The sequence below is a fragment of the Indicator indicator genome, chromosome 9 (assembly GCF_027791375.1).
Source record: "Indicator indicator isolate 239-I01 chromosome 9, UM_Iind_1.1, whole genome shotgun sequence".
Taxonomy (NCBI): Eukaryota; Metazoa; Chordata; class Aves; order Piciformes; family Indicatoridae; genus Indicator; species Indicator indicator.
This window is the reverse complement of record NC_072018.1, coordinates 30458194-30475778: the sequence shown is the minus strand read 5'-3', so window position 1 is coordinate 30475778 and position 17585 is coordinate 30458194. Positions and strand designations below refer to the sequence as shown.

The window sequence follows — 17585 nt, the reverse complement described above, 5'->3', positions numbered from 1 at the left end:
TTGGTGTATAACAATGCTTTTGAAAAGATTTTTTAATAAGGATACAAAAATTAGGTGCTCATTCTTTTTAAGGAATAAAATGCCAACTTGTAATGATCACAGACCATCTCTGCTGGACAATCTCTGTTTCAGTATGTCTTTATAATACCATCATTTGAGGCTAGTTTTTGCTTAGATCTTGACCTGCAAAGTGGTGATAAGGCATTGTCTCCCACCTTCTCTGACTTTGGTCTTTGAGTAATAGCAGCCTAAACTGATAACTGCTGAGATGTGTAGCAGTGTGATCTCTCCAGCTCTGTATAATCATTCATAACAGTCAATCCCAAAGGATATTGTTTGGTTTTCAAATAAATGAGAGAAGGAGGAAAAGACTGTCTCATTCTGGTGCCTGTATTTCCTTTCATGCTAACTCACTAAATAAGCACCTTACCTCCCTAATAATGTTTATGTGCCATCTGCCTGGGTTGCTTCCTTCCCTCTCCCAGCAGAAGAGCCCTGTCTGTCCCATTGAGCAGGGAGGTCATTAGGATGTTGGTTTGCAGAGGCTGATGCAGATGGCCTGTTGGTTTCAGGCAGGGTTTTTGCAGTGGTGGCAAAAAAATGTCCATAACTTTCCCTTCTACTGGGTGGGTTTTGCAAGACAGGATTGTAAATATGATAGATGAGCTCCCTGGTGGGGAGTAGTTGCTGCTTCATGTCCCCTTTTCAGTAGTTTCATCCAGGAACAGTCTTTAATGGTGCCTGAATATGTAGGAATTTCTATATTGCAGGGAAAGTGCATTTGCTTCATACAGGCTAGTGCCAGCTCTGGGGTTCTGTGAAGGCTCAAGTGGCCATTGGAAAGGGTATAGCTGCCAGCAAACCTTATGAAGGTTTGTTATTTGTCAAAACCATGCCAGCCAAAAATGGAATGATGAAATCCACCCTGGAAAAAAATAGTAATTGCTCAATCTGCTGCAGGGCTAGGACTTGTGTCTAAAGTATAGTTAAGAGTCTCCTAAGAGAATGTCTGCTACAGTTATGTCCTGCTCAGGGCCCTCTCCTGATATCCACAACCCTTTCTCAGAAATGGACATGTGCTCAAACTTCAGTCTGGATTCTTAAATCTTTTGAAAACCAAACAGTTGGCTCAGTGTGGTTTCAGTCATCAGACAATATGAGTAGCATGAAATTTCCTTTCCAAAACTGTCTCAGTGGCTCAGATTCTGGCCTTTCAGACTAATGTAAATGTACTGCTGGAGTTTGTCTACATTTCAATCACTTCACTGAAGAGCAAAGTCAGGTCAAGCAGGACTATTGTATGTTAATGAGATTTACACTTAGAGCAGCCTTTGTTTACAGAGAGATTTTAATAGTCCCAAGGCACCAAGCTGGAATGGCTCTCAGAGGTGTTGTGGAAACCTTTACACTTCAACTAACTTGTTCTCCTCTGCATCTGCCTTTTACTTTAAACAATGATTTAAAAAAAAAAAATAAGACTGCTTCCTGGAAATTGGTTAGGCATTGTCTATTCACATAAGAATGATGGGGAAATGGAAAACACCTCCTGGAGCAAACAGATAAATTAAACAGCAGTGTTTGAGTAAGTAATGTGCCTGAAGTTTAATTACAGCTGAACAATGGTGCGGATCACTTGATTTCAGCAGCAGACTGACTTCAGTGAGGGCTCTGCAGTTTTAAATGCTCTATTTGCAAGTTCTTCAGGACACAGGCCAGCATAGGAGGATGTGAATGTGCAATGCACAGCCCGACATGAAGTGAAATTACAAGGAAGTATTGCGGAGAAGAATTAGGAAAACAGCTCCTTGGCAGACAATTATAGTTATGTAAATCTCATCTCCACCCTCCCCTTTTCCTGTCTTGACTTTTCTTTCCACATAGAATCTTGACAGTTCATTTTTTGAGAGAAAGAAAGGCAAAACATGTCTTTTGCCTTACCTCTCCAACTTCCTTCTGTGTTTCAGGGACTAAAGAGTTTTAATTTCTGTTTCTTCTAACCCTCAACTTATTTTTGGTGACTCCTCATTATCCAATCTCTTGATCTCTCTGTTGCTTTTCCCTGACTGTTCCCCTTGTAAAGATGCTGCAGTCTCACTTACCATAAAGTAAATTAATAAAACCAGCCTGCTTGCTTCTGCTTCTGTCATTCCTTCCTTCAGCTCCAGGCTCACTGAATCCACTGTCTATAAAATTGCCTGGAGTCGTTCTGTTGAACTAGCACAGGCCCTCTCTGAGTTTGACTTTGCCTGTTTTCATTGCACCAAAGATACTCTTGTCTCAGCTTTTACCAACTCTTTCTTAGATAAAGCCAGTCCCACTGTAGTTTGCTGTCTTCCTGATTTATGTCATCAGTGTTCAATGCAATCAGTATTTTCTTCTTAAAAAGCTTCAATAGAAAGATTCCTCAATTTCCATTCTACTGCATAATGTTCTGCAGCTACTTGTGCCTTTAATATACTTGCTGGTCATGAATGCTTACTCCACAGGCATATTGTAATCTTTAGACCTTTCCCCTTTGGAACATGTGTTAGATCACCTATCTTTTTGTTTCCTCTGCAGGATCTGATACTTGCAGACTTCTTGCACCCAGATTCTGCCTGATTTAGCAGGTGGTATAAAACCAAGGTTGAATCTGTTTGAGACCTCTGCCCACACTATAATTCCTGGGACATTTCTGTGTTGTATTGGAAGCTCAACAACAGAGCTTCTGGTACTTAAATAGTGAAGGATTAAGAAGAGGCTGGGAGGTGGAATGTGAGATAAATTGTCTTCCTTTCCAAACATAGCCATCCAAATATAAGTGACAGGATGAAACCCATGATTTTATTTCTGTCTACAAAACTGACTGTACAGAATCACACAATTAGAGAATGGTGGGGGTTGGAAAGGACCTGTGGAGATCATCTACTCTACCCCCCTGCTAAGGCAGGGCTACCCAGAGCAGGATTGTGCCCAGGCAGGTTTTGAAAGTCTCCAGAGAAGGAGACGCCGCAACCTCTCCGAGCAGCCTGTTCTAGGGCTCCAGCACCCTCACAAGGAAGAAGTTCTTGCTCATGTTCAGGAGGGGCTTCCTTTGTTCTAGTCTGGGCCCATTGCCCCTTGCCCTGTCACTGAAAAGAGTCTGGTCCCATCCTCTTGACACTCACCCATTAGATATTGATCATCATTGATGAGATCCCCTCCCAGTCTGCTCTTCTCCAGGTTTAACAGCTTCAGGTATCTCAGCCTTTCCTCACAGGGGAAATGCTCCAGATCATCCCTGCCTGTGAAAGGGCTGTTTCACAGCTCTTAAGCATGTAGAAAATTTGGACACGCTTTTCCTGCTAAAAACTACACTGGGAAGATGGTTTTCTGTGTCCAGAAACTGAATTTGATGTGTTTGAGGAGCTGGGTGAATGGAGAGATGGAGATGGTGCAGGTTGTTCTCCATTCAGATTTTCCTGAGGACTATTTAATATAAAAACCTCTGTGAAACTGTGATCAGCAGGGCCTGGTGGAGTCACTCTGAGGGCAGGCAAATCTTAAGACCTTTGGGTTTCTCTAATAATGGGAAGAGGATATTTTTCTGTTGCATAGAAATTGCATCCTTTTTTAGAGAGTAAGATCTGGGTGGGAATCTCTTTGTAGCAGTCAAGCTCCAAGGCTGTAAACAATCATTTCCCCCTAGAAATGGAAGTGTCCTCATGGGTTACATGAGCAAAACCCAGCTGCAGTTAGTGTTTATAATATGCCTCATTTAAACGTGTAAGGCACCAGCTTCAAGTTGTGAAGACTTTTGCCCCTGCTGTTCCTGCTAGAATGCCCTGCAAACCCCCACTGTCTCTGCTGGCTAGAAACATCCTAATTTCCAGCCTACACATATTCATGGCTGGCCTGCACATACTTAGTCTTAACATCATGTTTTAGCATAACTAGATTTTCCCTTTTGTTGGTATTTTCCCTGTGGTGTTTATGTAGAATATAAACAAGCCAAGATGTTTAGTTTCCTCTTACAAGACAGCTCCTTCAGCCCTGACCCTTCAGAATTTCTTACTTGAACTTAAATTACCCACAATTTACAACTAATTCAGATGAGCTCTGCTAGGCCCAATATAATAGCAACGGCTCATCTCTGCTGGAATTACCTGATATTTTAAGGACTTAGTTGCATATAGCGTTTTTGTGGCCATGTCCCATTTGTGACTCTCAGTTCTTATGGGATGGACTAATAAATCTGGACCTTTCACCTCTGTCATTTCAGCAGCTGCCAGCTCTCAGCAGAAACGCTCAGTGTTAGCCCAGTCTCTGGCCTTGCACTTCATGCTTTTGTGAATTTCATCTTGTTTTTCTCACTCCAGCTGTTGAGGTCGTCTAGTTCTTCCTGGATGATAGCCTGAACTTTCTTTCTAATGAGACTGCCTCTATAAACTTCAGTAGGGCCTTCTGAAGACTCTCTTCCTTCTTTACTGAGGACGGGAGTAGGCTCAAGACTGACCCAACAGCCCAGTAGTTGTCTTGGAATATCTTTGGTTTAACCCAGCATTTTCCCCACCTCAGGACTGCTGTAGAAACCCATAGTTTGCCATTTCCTGTGTGGTACCTTGCAAGTGCTTCATGAAGCACAGGCTGTGGCTGCCCCAATTCCCTCAGCAGTTGTCTTATCAGAGAAGGTTGTTGGGTTAGTCACAGCTGATCCACTTTTGATGATTTTTAAAACATTTCACTTCCATTTGCTTTATTACTGCAATACAGCACCATGAGTAATGGACTCCTTAGTAGGATTTCTGAGCACTACTTACTGCACAAGCACTGAACAGAGCTGTTCCCTGCCCCAAGGATTATCTTACAACTTTATTATTTCTTTTTTTTTTCTAAGGACTTGCAGTGTGTTGAGTTCATAACTGGTCTGTCCCACCCAGTGGTTTCACAGTTCCATTTCATGTCTTTGATATCTCTGGTTTGATCCAGAGTTGCAGCTCTGGCACCTATCTCTAACACAGAGTTCATTCAGTTATGCATAGTTTGCAGATCTGGAAGACACACATTTAATGTTGATGTAAAAAACCAGCTGTGTCCCTTTCTAAATATACATACTGTAATTTAGTGTACACATCACTCAGTTTCAGAGGATTTTAGTTACTGTTAATCTGTGTTCCTGCTTGCTCCCCTTTGCTCCAGTCCTGGAGCCAGCTCACCTCAGACTTTGCCTTTCCTTGCTGGGAGAGTCTTCCTGTGCCCTCTCTAGTGTTAAGTCTTACAAAACTTGGAGGTGAAGAAGGAGAGATGTCCCAAAAATCTGGGAAGAAATCACTGGTAGTCGCCCCTGTCAGTAGAGCTGTATCTTGAATAAAAAATACTGTGCATGTCTGTCCCTGGGAAAATCTTCCATAGGACCAAGACCATGTGTGTTACAATTCTGGTCCTCTCCTGATTTTGTTCACTGGTTCTCCAGCCTTTTTTTTTTCTTTACTGTAAGAGTTTCAGATTCCATCCTCAGTCATTGCTCAGCTCTTTGTTGCCAGTAAGACGATTTTTTGGTTGGTGACTGAAGACAGTATGCAACCTTAAGCCTAGGGAGAGTTGTTCTTGATGAAAGCTTTAGTAGAGATTTCAGACTGACCTAACCTGTGTTCTTTGTTATTCTTTACAGACAGCTGTATTTTGGCTAACAGTGATGTTTGGGCTCACATAATATGTGTCAGATTTCATTTTGTTGTGGAAAATGCAATCCTACATGAAAGATTCAACTGCAGTTTATGGTAAAAATGTCTCTAATGTGCAGAAACTAGAAGACAGGAAGTTGTATCTGAACATGAAGAAAAACTTCTTTCCTTTGAGGGTGTCAGAGCACTGGACCAGGCTGCCCAGAGAGGTTGTGGAGTCTCCTTCTCCGGAGACTTTCAAATCCTGCCTGGACACGATCCTGTGCAACTTACTCTGTGTCACCTCGCTTTGGCAGAGAGGTTGGACTAGATGATCCCCAGAGGTTCCTTCCAGCCCTCACTGTTCTGTGATTCTGCAAGGTACACAGCTCTGCTCATGGGAGCAGAACACCCCAAGGTGACTCTTGTCTCCTCAGCCATTACAAGGTTCACACCAACACTTGGGGTTTCAGACTACTGCAAGTCAATGAGTCATGCTTTTGTGTTGGTTTCTGTTTTAAGCTTTCCTTAACAGATGTAATTTGAAAAAAAAGAAACGAGCAGCACAGGAACACGCACAAGTTTCTCTTAAGGCAGTCCAAGCACTCATTCATAGGCAGAGGACTGATTAATGTGGTTAGTTCTCAGTGCTGTGTGCCTCTGCTTTCGTGACTTTCCTGATGCCAGCATGAGGCATTAGACTTGTGATAATGACTGGAAGGAAGAAGCATTTATTCTTGCATCGTGGGGGGCTTTTCAGTCTTGCAGACAAAGGCATAACAAGATCCAGCAACTGAAAGCTGGGCAAATTTAGCCTTGAAATAAGACATGATTTCCTAGCTGCAAGGAAAATGAAAGCGTGGAATGGCTTGTGAGAGAAAATGGTGGAGTTGCCACTGCTTGGAGTATAGGCAAGGTTGGCTGTTTCTCTGAAAAAGGTTTCTTTAATCTAGCACTTTGGAAGAGTTCTGTGATTTGTTTGTGCAGGAGGTCAGTTGAAAGCAGTGCTGTCTGGTCTTGGTGGGTGAGTTACTGGATGTGATTAAATGACCTTTTTGCTTTGGGTCAGTGAACTTGTATAAGAAAAGGATTTGCCTCAACATGGAGAGGGCTGTGAGATGAAGCAGCATCTCAAAGAAGATAAAAATGAATGTCTGTTGTACTGTCTTTTTAACTGTTAATAATTAAAATGTTGCTATTTACCAACTTTGTGGTTAAAGCCTGTATAAATATTAACATCAAAGTATTACAGTGGCAGAAGAGGACTTTGATTCTAAGCAGCATTCTGGTTTTTAAGGATCTTTGTCTTGACAGCGTTTGTCATTTTGCCGTATATTCTTCATCAGAGCTCATTTGGTACCGATCCTGCTCTGAAAGGTGGTAGAAATGGAAGGTGCCTTTGACCACTGCAAAGTGCAGCACAGCACACTCCTGCAGGTGTTACTATTTTTAGGTCCCAGGGGAGACCTGAAGCAATGGTTATCACTGTATTTTCATTATCTTAGTCTTCAACACAAGGCTGTATTCAAATTGTGTGCTTAAAAGATCTTTAACTATTCCCAGAGAGAAAGCAATCTGAATTGCTCCATGAAATTTTGGGTTCTAAGATTCACATCTGAAAGCATGTAAAATCATAGGGGGTTTGAATGCAGTCTTAAAATGTCTATGGTTTTCCAACCCAATCATTTATCAAGCTGTTTGAATTCAAGGAGGTACTCTCAAAATGCTCCTTCAGCTTTAGTAGTGGTAGGTAAGTATGTCAGAAGTTATTAGAAGTTGCTGAACTTTGCTGCCATTGAAGCCAGCAGAAAAGCCTTCTCAGTGCTTTGATGGCAAAAGGTTTAGGCCAGCAGTGAGTGCTTTTTGAAGTCAGGTTCAGTTGCTTCTCTGTTCACAAGGATTAGAGCTTTTCAGTGGTAGAGTGATCACCTACATAACCACAATTTACAGCTGATCAGAGTCTCAACAATAAAGTTTTGGTACCTGAAATTTCTTGAGAAGTAGCAGGATTGAGTTGTTCTGCTCCATCCCACTCCTGGTTTGGATCCTGTTGAAAATTCACTAGATGGTCTTTGATAAGGAATTCAATGTTTCTTTGACTCAGGTGTACCATCTGTAAAATGGGAATGCTTTTCTAAAATCAGTTTCTCTTCCTGCTTTTCATGCTCGGGAGCATCTGGCAAGCTGAAGAGAGTTGGCATTGCCAGGCTTTGCTGGCTTTGCTCCATGGAAGCACTACAGTAGATGGCTGAAATTTCAAGAGAACTTCTTTATCTGGATATTGAGCTCTTCTTGATATATGGCTTCAACTTCAGGTGCCATGTGTTTGAAGGTGAAGGGGAATGGAGTTCAGATGAAGATAATCTTGTAAAGGCTCTTTCTACATGAGGTGGATTGCTGGTACAACTGTAATGAAAAACAGCCACAGAATCGTTGAAACAGGAGTTTGGGAAGATCACTGGCTCTCAGGATGGAATTAATCCCTCTTGATTTAGGAGACTACTGTGGTGCTATTTGTCTGGGTCAGAGAATCACAGAAAGATTTAGGTTGGAAAATACCTTTAAGGTCATTGAGTCCAACCATTTAAGCCAGCACTGCTGAGTCCACCACTGAACTGTGTCCCTCAGCACTATATCTACACATAGAATCATATAATCATAGAATTGTTAGGGTTGGAAGGACCTCAAGGATCATTTATTTCCAACCCCATGCCAGGGACACGTCACACTAGATCAGGTTGCCCAGAGACACATCCAGCCTGGCCTTAAAAAAATGCAGGCATGGGGCTTCTACCACCTCCCTGGGCAACCTGTTTCAGTGTCTCACTGTCCTTATGGTGAAGAATTTCTTCCTAACATCCAATCTGAATCTACCCATTTCTAGTTTTGCTCCATTCCCAATAGTCCTATCATAACCTGACACCCTAAAAAGTCCCTCCCCAGCTTTCTTGTAGGCCCCCTTCAGATACTGGAAGGTCACAATAAGGTCTCCCCAGAGCCTTCTCTTCTCCAGACTGAATAGCCCCTAACTCTCTCTATCCTCACAGCAGAGGAGCTCCAGCCCTCTAATCATCGTGGTCCTATTCTCTGACAAACTCCAGCATGTCCAGATCCTTCCTGTAAGAGGGGCTCCAGAACTGGATGCTGTGCTCTAGGTGGGGTCTCACCAGGGTGGAGTAGAGGGGGAGAATCACATCCCTCACCCTGCTGGCTATGCTTTTCTTGATGCAGCCCAGGATGTGATTGGCTTTCTGGGTTGCAAGTGCACACTGGTTGCTCATGTTGAGCTTATCCACCAGCACCCCTAAGTCCATTTCTTCAGGGCTGCTCTCAAGCCTGTCACTGCCATCTTTTAAATCCCTACAGGGATGGTGACTCCACCACTTCCTTGGGCAGCCTGCTAAGGTGCTACTTGTATTTTAGGTGTTGTCTATCCAACTGAAAAGTCCTCCCATCCTATCTGTTTGAGTCACCTGCAAGGTTTCACCACGGCCAGAGTGCAGACTTCACATATCCTTCCCTTCAGGACCACAGGACAGGAGTGTGTTTGGATGGGAGTGATACACACAAACTGCCTGTGCTGCTCACCCATGCACTGTGAAGGTACCTGTTTACCTAGGACTAAATCCTGACTGAAGTCATGGACAGGACTCTAGTGTATTGTCATCTAGAACTTGCTTTGATTTTACCCCAAAGCATTGTCAAGCCCTAGAACAGGCTGCCCAGGGAAGTGGTGCAGTCACCATCTCTGGAGGAATTTAAAATTTGTGTAGATGTGATGTTGAGGGAAATGGTTTAGTGGTGGACTTGGCAGGGCTGGGTTGTTGGATGTGATGATCTTAAAGGTCTCTTCCAACCAAAACAATTCAGTGCTTCTGACTGTGATTCTGTGAAAAAGGGAATAGTTTCCTGTGGTCACAAGCAGTGTTTTCTGCAGCATTCCTTTGGAAACATGGCTGGAAGAGGTGCTTCCCAACTTCCACAAGTCTCAGCAGGTGCAGTACTGCCCACTCTACATGCACTGCCAACACCCTTAGTGCTGAGGATCTTGGAAGGCTGCCATTGAATTAGAAGTTGGAGCCAAGACTAGATTTTATATCTTTTAGAGAAGAACTGTATAAAAGGCAGTAGAAGGGTTCCTCTGCAGGCTTGTAAGGAAAAGTGTCAATGTTTTTAAGCACAAACCCTTTTCTTCCAGCTATTCTGCAGCCAGAATGCCACAGCACCAAGGAACTGAAAGGAAACTAGCTTTAATTTTTTTGTTAGCCACTGACATAACAAACGTAATAAATAATGACTAGCTACATTATTAGTTTTACTAATAAAAATTACTATTGAAGTCTTTAAAAGTTAGGTTTATCTTTAATTATATATTGTGAGACTTGCCCTGCTTACTGTAAACCTTGTGCTGCTCTGACAACAATAAGAAAGTCAGTAGCTTTAAGAGCTGGAAGGAGGGCTAAGCAGGTAAGAGGAGTGCTGTGTCACTGTATCAGTGGGTTTGTGTTTACAGTTCATTGGTCCATGTTTAAAAATGCCATGCTGCCAATTTAAATCACAGCTGGATTCATACAAATGTTGAGATTATCACTTGCTGAATAAAATCCTTTTCCTTTAGCTTGCAGATTCTCTTGTGCCCTTGGAGATTAAGCCTGGTATTTCCTTAGCAACAGTTTCTGCTGTGTTGCATACTAAAGACAACAAGCATGTGCTGCAGGTACAGTATAATGGGAAAAGGTTTCCTGCCATCTGGGACCCCAGCTGTTCTCATGAGGAGACCCCTCCAACAACTCTGTCCCCACTGGAGCAGAGAGTCCTTGTTAGATGCTTTGTCCTGCTATGGGTGGGCAAGGAATTACACTTAGAGCAGAGAGTGGGATGCAAATATATCTCTCTACTCTCTTTTTCTTGGCTGTGTGCCTGGCTAAGATAAAAGGGGAAGTGAGATTATTCCTGAAGAGAGGCCACAAATCATACTGCTGTCTTCCATAAACCATACACCAGGATCAGCATCAGCCAGCCTCTCATGGACTTAAAACTGAGGGTCAGAAGAGAGAGATGACCTAAGACATTAGGCAAGTAAAGGGACTGTCTTCTTTTAAGTGCCTTCTTCCCCAGGAAGTGGATTGTGAATCCCTGTACAAAGTAAAAGTGTACACTGTCTCCCGACCACCTCCTTCAGGCTGACACTGCAGGAAACACAGCGAAAGCACACTTGGCATGATGCTGCCTCCCCTGCTGGGCAGCAGACTGAGCTGGGCTCACTACACTTGAGAAGACAGCCCAGTACAGTATTGTCTTTAATGCAGGCACATGAAGATTGGTTAAGGATTTCTATCACCTGAATCACAGCAGACAGGCTCCCTGACTCCTTCCAAGTCAGTTCCCTTGAATCACTAGGTAACACTGAAAAAATGTAAATATTGCAGTGTAGTTGGTCTGAAGCTGCTTCCTCCTTTGTGTTTTTCATTTACTCTCTACTCTGATTCCTGATGCCAAATAAACTTAGACTTAGGCTTAAAATGCCAGAGCCCTCATAAATGGATGGAAGTAGGACAGCACAACAGTATCTGCCAGTACTGGCTGAACCTGGGACCTCTGGGAGTTACAGAAGCTCTGTGTAGACAAGCCCCAAAGCCTCAATCCATGAACACAGACCCATGTGAGTGGTTCATGCACAAATAACACAGTGCATGCACACAGGCCCACCAGCTAAAGGGGAAATGATGGCATTTTAAAAGTGCCTTAAGTGCATCCCTGCTTGTGGAACTGGAGCCTGGGCAGGTGGCATTTCCCGCTCAACAATCAAAAACACTGTGGAAGGAAACACAGGGACATCCCATCAGCAGGTTCAGACATGGTGCTACATGGTGGGAAAGACACAGAGCTGAGAAGAGCCCAGTCTGTCACCTGGAGTATACAGGATACTACAAGGCAGATTCCCTGTGTGTGGTGCAGACACATCTCTGGCAAATGGTCTTGCCAAAAGTTTGGGGACATTTTGCAGCACCTTTTTCTCAGAGACCAAGTTCCTGGTTCACTGGGAAAGACCAGTGCTGATGCTTCCCCAACCTAACTAGCCTGGCACAGGACACATTTTACACTGCGATTTCCTCTCTGCTCTTTTGATAGGAACCTGGTTTTCACATCCATGAGGACTAGGGGGGGAATGGAGCAAAGCTAGAAGTGGGTAGATTCAGATTGGATGTTAGGAAGAAGTTTTACACAATGAGGGTGGTGAGACACTGGAACAGGTTGCCCAGGGAGGTGGTAGAAGCCCCATGCCTGGATTTTTTTTTTTAAGGGCAGGCTGGATGTGACTCTGGGCAACCTGATCTAGTGTAAGATGTCCCTGCCCATGGCAGAGGGGTTGGAACTAAATGATCCTTGAGGTCCCTTCCAACCCTAACGATTCTATGAGTATATGATTCTTCCAGAAGTGCTCAGTTAAGCCCACGCCTTGCCTGCACACACAGCAGCTCATGGTGCTTGGTTAGCTACTGCTGTTCCCTGCTGGTGGAGAAGGCTCTCGGTGACGAGTTAAGGCAAATCACTTTCTGAAGCAGTGCAAAATTACACCCAGATCACACTCTAGTGATTTTGCAGGCACTGCAGCTTCTCTCACACCTCCCTGTCTATTCAAGTTCTTCCTAAAGACTCACTTTTCTGAGGTCAGGGAGAAATGAATTACTCATTTTTTTTTCATTCCCTGAGCAGTTCCTCGCTTTGAATTTGCCCATTTCTCAACATGTGGCATCTTTCAGAGTGTGATTGTCAAGGCATGATTCCTAGGAAACAGTACAGAGCACTTCAATGCTAAAATAGAAAGCTGCAGTCTGGAGTTGAGTCAGACAGGCCTTTCAAGACGATGGGAATTTGACAGAAATTTGAAGATGACGGAGATTTGAGCTAAAGCTGCTAATTTATCTCTCTAAACAGTGGCTTGTGTGTGTGCAGAACTGCAGTGCAGCCCAAGGCTGGGTTTTTCCTCTCCCCCTCAGCACTGCAATGTTCCCCTTCAGCCACAGAAAACAGTACTCTTTTCCTGGCTTGTGTATTTGATATTCCAACTAAATTGTGGTCAGCTGATGTGGTTCACTGCATTACTGTGCACATTCTCATCCATTAGCTCCCTCCAAAACCTCCACAACCCACTGCTGGCAAGAAGAGAAAGCGAGTGAGTGATGATGTTCCAGAGTGTAAACCTCTGAAGCCACTGCTGAGCGGCTCCATTCCTGTGGACCAGTTTGTGCAGACTCTTGAGAAGGTAATAAGTCTTTGGTGGCAAGTGAGGTTCAAGTGGATTTGTACTCATCTCAGAAATGTGTTGCTTTGCCAGCAGAGAGAGAGGAAATAAATAATTTTAGTGTGGCTTGAAATGGAAAGGGGCTAATGAGCTCATAGAGTACTTCAGTGGGAGTGTGTGTCCCTGCTCTGAGTATGGAGGGAATACTTTCCTCTGGAGTCATGTCCGATGACTCCAGTCGGCCAAGTGCAGGTCTGCCCGGTCAAAGCTATCCAGGCCTGCCGAGGGGGAACTTCCGGATGTCCGATAGACTCAGTCGCCAAGTGCAAGGTCCTGCACCTGGGTCAAAGCTTATCTTCAGCATAGGGCAGATGATAGGATGGGGAGCAGCCCTGCAGGGAAGGACTTGAGGTAGTGGTGGATCACAAGCTGGATATGTGCCAACAAGCTGGATATGAGCTTGCAGCCCAGAAGCCAACCATATCCCAGGCTGCACCCAAAGCAGCATGGCCAGAAGATTGAGTGAGGAGATTCTGCCCCTCTACTCCCCTCTGCTCCCACCCCACCTGCAGTGCTGGGCAGCTCTGGGGTCCTCAGCACAGGAGAGATGTGTACCTGTTGGAGCAGGTCTAGAGGAGGCCGCAGAAATGATCAAAGGGCTGGAAGTCCTCTGCTGTGAGAACAGGCTGAGAGAGTTGGGGTTGTTCAGTCTCAGGAAGAGAAGGCTCCAGGGAGACCTCCTTGTGGCCTTTCAGTACTTAAAGGGGCTCTATCAGAAAGGTGGGGACAGACCTTCATTCAGACCCTGTTGTGACATGAAAAGGGGTGATGCTTTTAAACTAGAAGAGAGGAGATTCAGACTGGATGTAAGCAAGAAATTCATCAGCTGATTTCCAATAGATTTGAACAACAGGCCAGAGGTCTCAAAAGTTTTCCTGCAAGTTTCTCCACTGATGGAGAAGCTTTCTGGGAAGCTGCAGACAGGGGGCTTAGTAGCTGAGCTTGCAGGCAGCTGTGGAGCCCTGTTCTTGCCTGCATGACTCCTTGGATAAAATTAGAAGGAAAAAGGGCAGGATTGTCTATGGGGTTGCCCAGAGGTTCAATAACTCTCCACTATCATCTTCTTTCAGTAATATCCACTGATGGTCATTTCTGTAGTTAAAGGAGCCGTTTGTCCTCTTTGTCTCTCAAGATTTTGCAGCTGCAGTGACCTGGTGGAGTGGAAAGTGCTGGCTTTAGCTGCCTTGTTCTATACCCTATCCATTCATATAGTGAGGGTCATCTTCAGCTTAGCCTGTGCATGTTTCCTCTGCAAACCCCAGAGATCTAGTGTATCTGCAATGGCATTTATATTTTGTGGCCATTCTCCTCTTTCCTCCCTGCTGTGCCCTTATCTTTCATCTCTGCCTGTTTTCCCGACCTGTAGTAATTTCTCTCTTTTACTCCCTCCCCAACACTACATCTAGCATGGTTTCAGTGACGTGAAGGTGGAGGACACAGCCAAGGGCCACATCGTGCTCCTCCAGGAGGCAGAAACCCTCATCCAGATCGAGGAGGACTCCACCCACATTATCTGTGACAACGATGAACCTTTGAGGGTGAAACTGCGTGACCTGGTTCTCAAATTCCTGCAGAAGTTTTAGCTGGTGGACATCATGCTGCTCTGCAAGGAGAGGCCCCAGACAACCAGAGCTAAGAGCTTGCCAGACCCCGGAGAGAGAGAACATTTCTTGATTCAAAGAGACCATAGACCACCTTCCCCTTCATGGAGAAGCAAGGAAGTATTTTCTATATCTATCTATTTTTAAAATTTTATTGTTAAGCAGTTTTGGAATACTTTGGCGGCAGTTCCTGTTTTATACAGTTGGGAATTGGAATCTTGTAGGAGATCTGAAGCACAGAGTAAATAAGCAGAGTGTATATTTACACAGGCAGTGTGCAGACACAGCCCTTGCTCTGTGTGACTCTCTCAGCAGTGAATGCCCTAGTCCTTCACCTGAGAAAACTGTAGGAATTATTGAAACAACAGCCTTAGATATTAGGAGATTCATTTTTCTCATCACTGCTTCTTCCTGGTCACCAGATCAAATTTTCTCTCCATCCTCCATCTACATTGTATATATTTCACTGACACAAAGAGGAAGGAGAAAGCTGGTAAGGTGGAGATGGTAAAAACAAAAACAGAAAAAGGAGACTCTGCTGGGCAGATAGAACAGCTTCAGAGGGACAGGAGCCTGGCCATTCCCTGCAAAAGCAGAGGCATTTGGAAAAAACAACCTATGTGCTTTAGTGATGTGAGGTGTTCACTGATGGTGCATCTTCACCTGTTGTGACCAATTTGTCCACCTAGCTCTAGGCTCTTCACTGGTTCCTTCATCATCAGTGCAGGGAGTGTCTCAGGAAGATGCTTTCAAAAGTATATAAAGCAGTTAAAACTCCTAGTTGTCAAGAAAACCCCTTTGAAATTGAAGTGCCTCTTGTTTCTACCTTCCAAAAGCCTGTCCTTTCAGCCCCCACACAGTCCCAAATCCTGGTTGAAATACTGGCTCATTTATATAAACCCATCTGCACTGCAGACCTGGGGAGGTTTTCACTCCCCAAATCATCTATTAGGGGCCTAAACTTACTTAGGAGTATTGCTTTTAGAAGTGGCCAGTTTCTCAGATTCACTGCTGTTTGTTTTTTATTGGATTGGTTTGTATTTATTTGGTATTCAAAATAAAAAGCATGGTCAGGCTGCCGAGGAGGAAGCACATTTCTGTGGTTTATAAGAGCATCTGCATGCCTCTGTGTGTCTACACACATCTGTAAAATACAACTGCTCCTTCAGTTTATAGCTTTGGGGAGATGAAGGCAGTGGCAGAAGAGCTCTACAATAAAAACTGTTTGCTTCTGCATTTCCTACATCACATTTCTATACACTTAGGACTGGATGTGCAGACTCCAGCAGCCATACCTTGGATTCGTGTACGTTGTGGGCATGAGAGAAGCAGTGTCATTAATGTGATAAACAACCTGCTGCAGGAGCATTAATCCTCCTAAGGGTTCACAGCATTTGCTGTAGCTCAGCTTCTTTATCATCACTTGAAAATAGAATAAAAGAATTGGATGTATTTCACCTTGGAATTACAGCTCCAGGACAATTACTCTTAACAGGCAGAGGCCAGGTGATACACTCAGCTGAGCTGAGGGGCCAGCAGGAGAGGGAAAGGTGGGCCTGGTGATACATGGGTCCTTGAGAGCATCATTCTACTTGTTACCTAGGCCAGCCCCAGCACCTTCAGTGCCCCAGAGCTTTCCTTCTGTGAGTTTACTCATTTGCATTTATGATTGTAAGGGACTGCACTTTAAGAAGCCAGACCTGAGGCTAGGCATTAGTGCCTGGTGTGCATACATCGTGTCTGAGTGGTGTGCTGGTGGGCAGACCATGAAGGCAGCAGTTGCCACGTGCTTGAGCAGCTGAGCATTGGGAGATCTGAGTTACTGTGCTGCCAGGAGGCAGCCACAGGGTACCTTGCAGGAAGTGATTGGCAGTTCTAGCAATTCAGCACAAAGAGCTTATTTTCATAGCATCATAGACTGGTGGGGGTTGGAAGGGACTTCTGGCAATACCTAGTCCAATCCCCCTGCTAAAGCAGGGCCACTCAGAGGAGGCTGCAGAGAGTCATGTCCAGGTGGGATTTGAAAGTCTGGAAAGAGAGACTCCACAACCTCTCTGAGCAGTCTGGTCCAGGGCTCCACAGTGAAAACACAGCACAAACCTTAAATCCCTACTCTTTTTTTTTCTGGTACCTTTTGGAAAAGGGGAAGTTAGTAATTAGCATTTCACTGTAGCTGTGTGATGGTGAGCTTCTGAAACACACTTGACCTTCCCAGATTGGCTCCATTAAGCTTTTGTGTCAGCATGGGCTCCAGCCTATGACTCTTCCCCTCTTAGAGGTCCATGAGTAGAACTGAGCAGAGCTGGATTCCCTGCTGTTAAATGGGCTCTCGAGGGCTCAGCTCCCATGACCCAAGAAGTGAGTAGCATTAAAGCCTCTCTGCAAAGAGTCAAGGAGGCCTTGGCTAGGGAAAAGCAAATGTATACCTACTTATAGTCAGGATGATTGCCATGAGCAGCAACCAAGACAACAGACCTAACTGGCCAGGAGTGTTGATCTGCTGTAGGGTAGAGAGGCTCAACAGAGATCTGGGCAGGCTGGATCAAAGGGCTGGGGTTCAACAAAGCCAAATGCTGGGTCCTGTATCCAAGTTGCAACAACCCCATAAATGCCCCAGGTCTGGGCAAGAGTGGCTGGAAAGCTTCCCAGTGAAAAAGCTCCTGGGGTGTTGGTCAACAGCTGGCTGAAGATGAGCCAGCAGTGTGCCCAGGTGGCCAAGCAGGCCAACAGCATTCTGGCTTTGATCAGCAATAGTGTAGCCATCAGGACTAGACAGGTTATTGTCCTCCTGGACTGGGCATTGCTGAAACTGCACCCAGAATCCTGGGTTCAGTGTTGGGCCCCTCACTCCAAGAAGGATATTGAGGTGCTGGAGCATGGCCAGAAAGAGACAACAAAGCTGTTGAAGGATCTAGAGCACAAGTCTTGTGAGGAGTGGCTGAGGGAACTGGGATCATTTAGCCTGGAGGAAAGAAAGGTGAAAGGAGACCTTCTTGCTCTCTACAGCTCCCTGAAAGGAGGTTGGAGTGAGGTGGGGGGTGTGTGTGTGTGTGTGTG

General features: G+C 44.7%; 1 protein-coding gene across 2 annotated transcripts in view; it reads left to right on the top strand.

The window, feature by feature from the left end:
- Window positions 1-14510, top strand: part of INTS9 (integrator complex subunit 9) — a 75249-nt gene extending 60739 nt beyond the window's left edge. For both annotated transcript variants that reach the window (XM_054383546.1, XM_054383545.1), the window contains 3 exons: window positions 10240-10338; window positions 12751-12888; window positions 14334-14510. In XM_054383546.1, coding sequence (XP_054239521.1) covers window positions 10240-10338; window positions 12751-12888; window positions 14334-14510 — 414 coding nt within the window. The remainder of the gene's footprint in view (window positions 1-10239; window positions 10339-12750; window positions 12889-14333) is intronic.
- Window positions 14511-17585: the final 3075 nt, after the last annotated feature.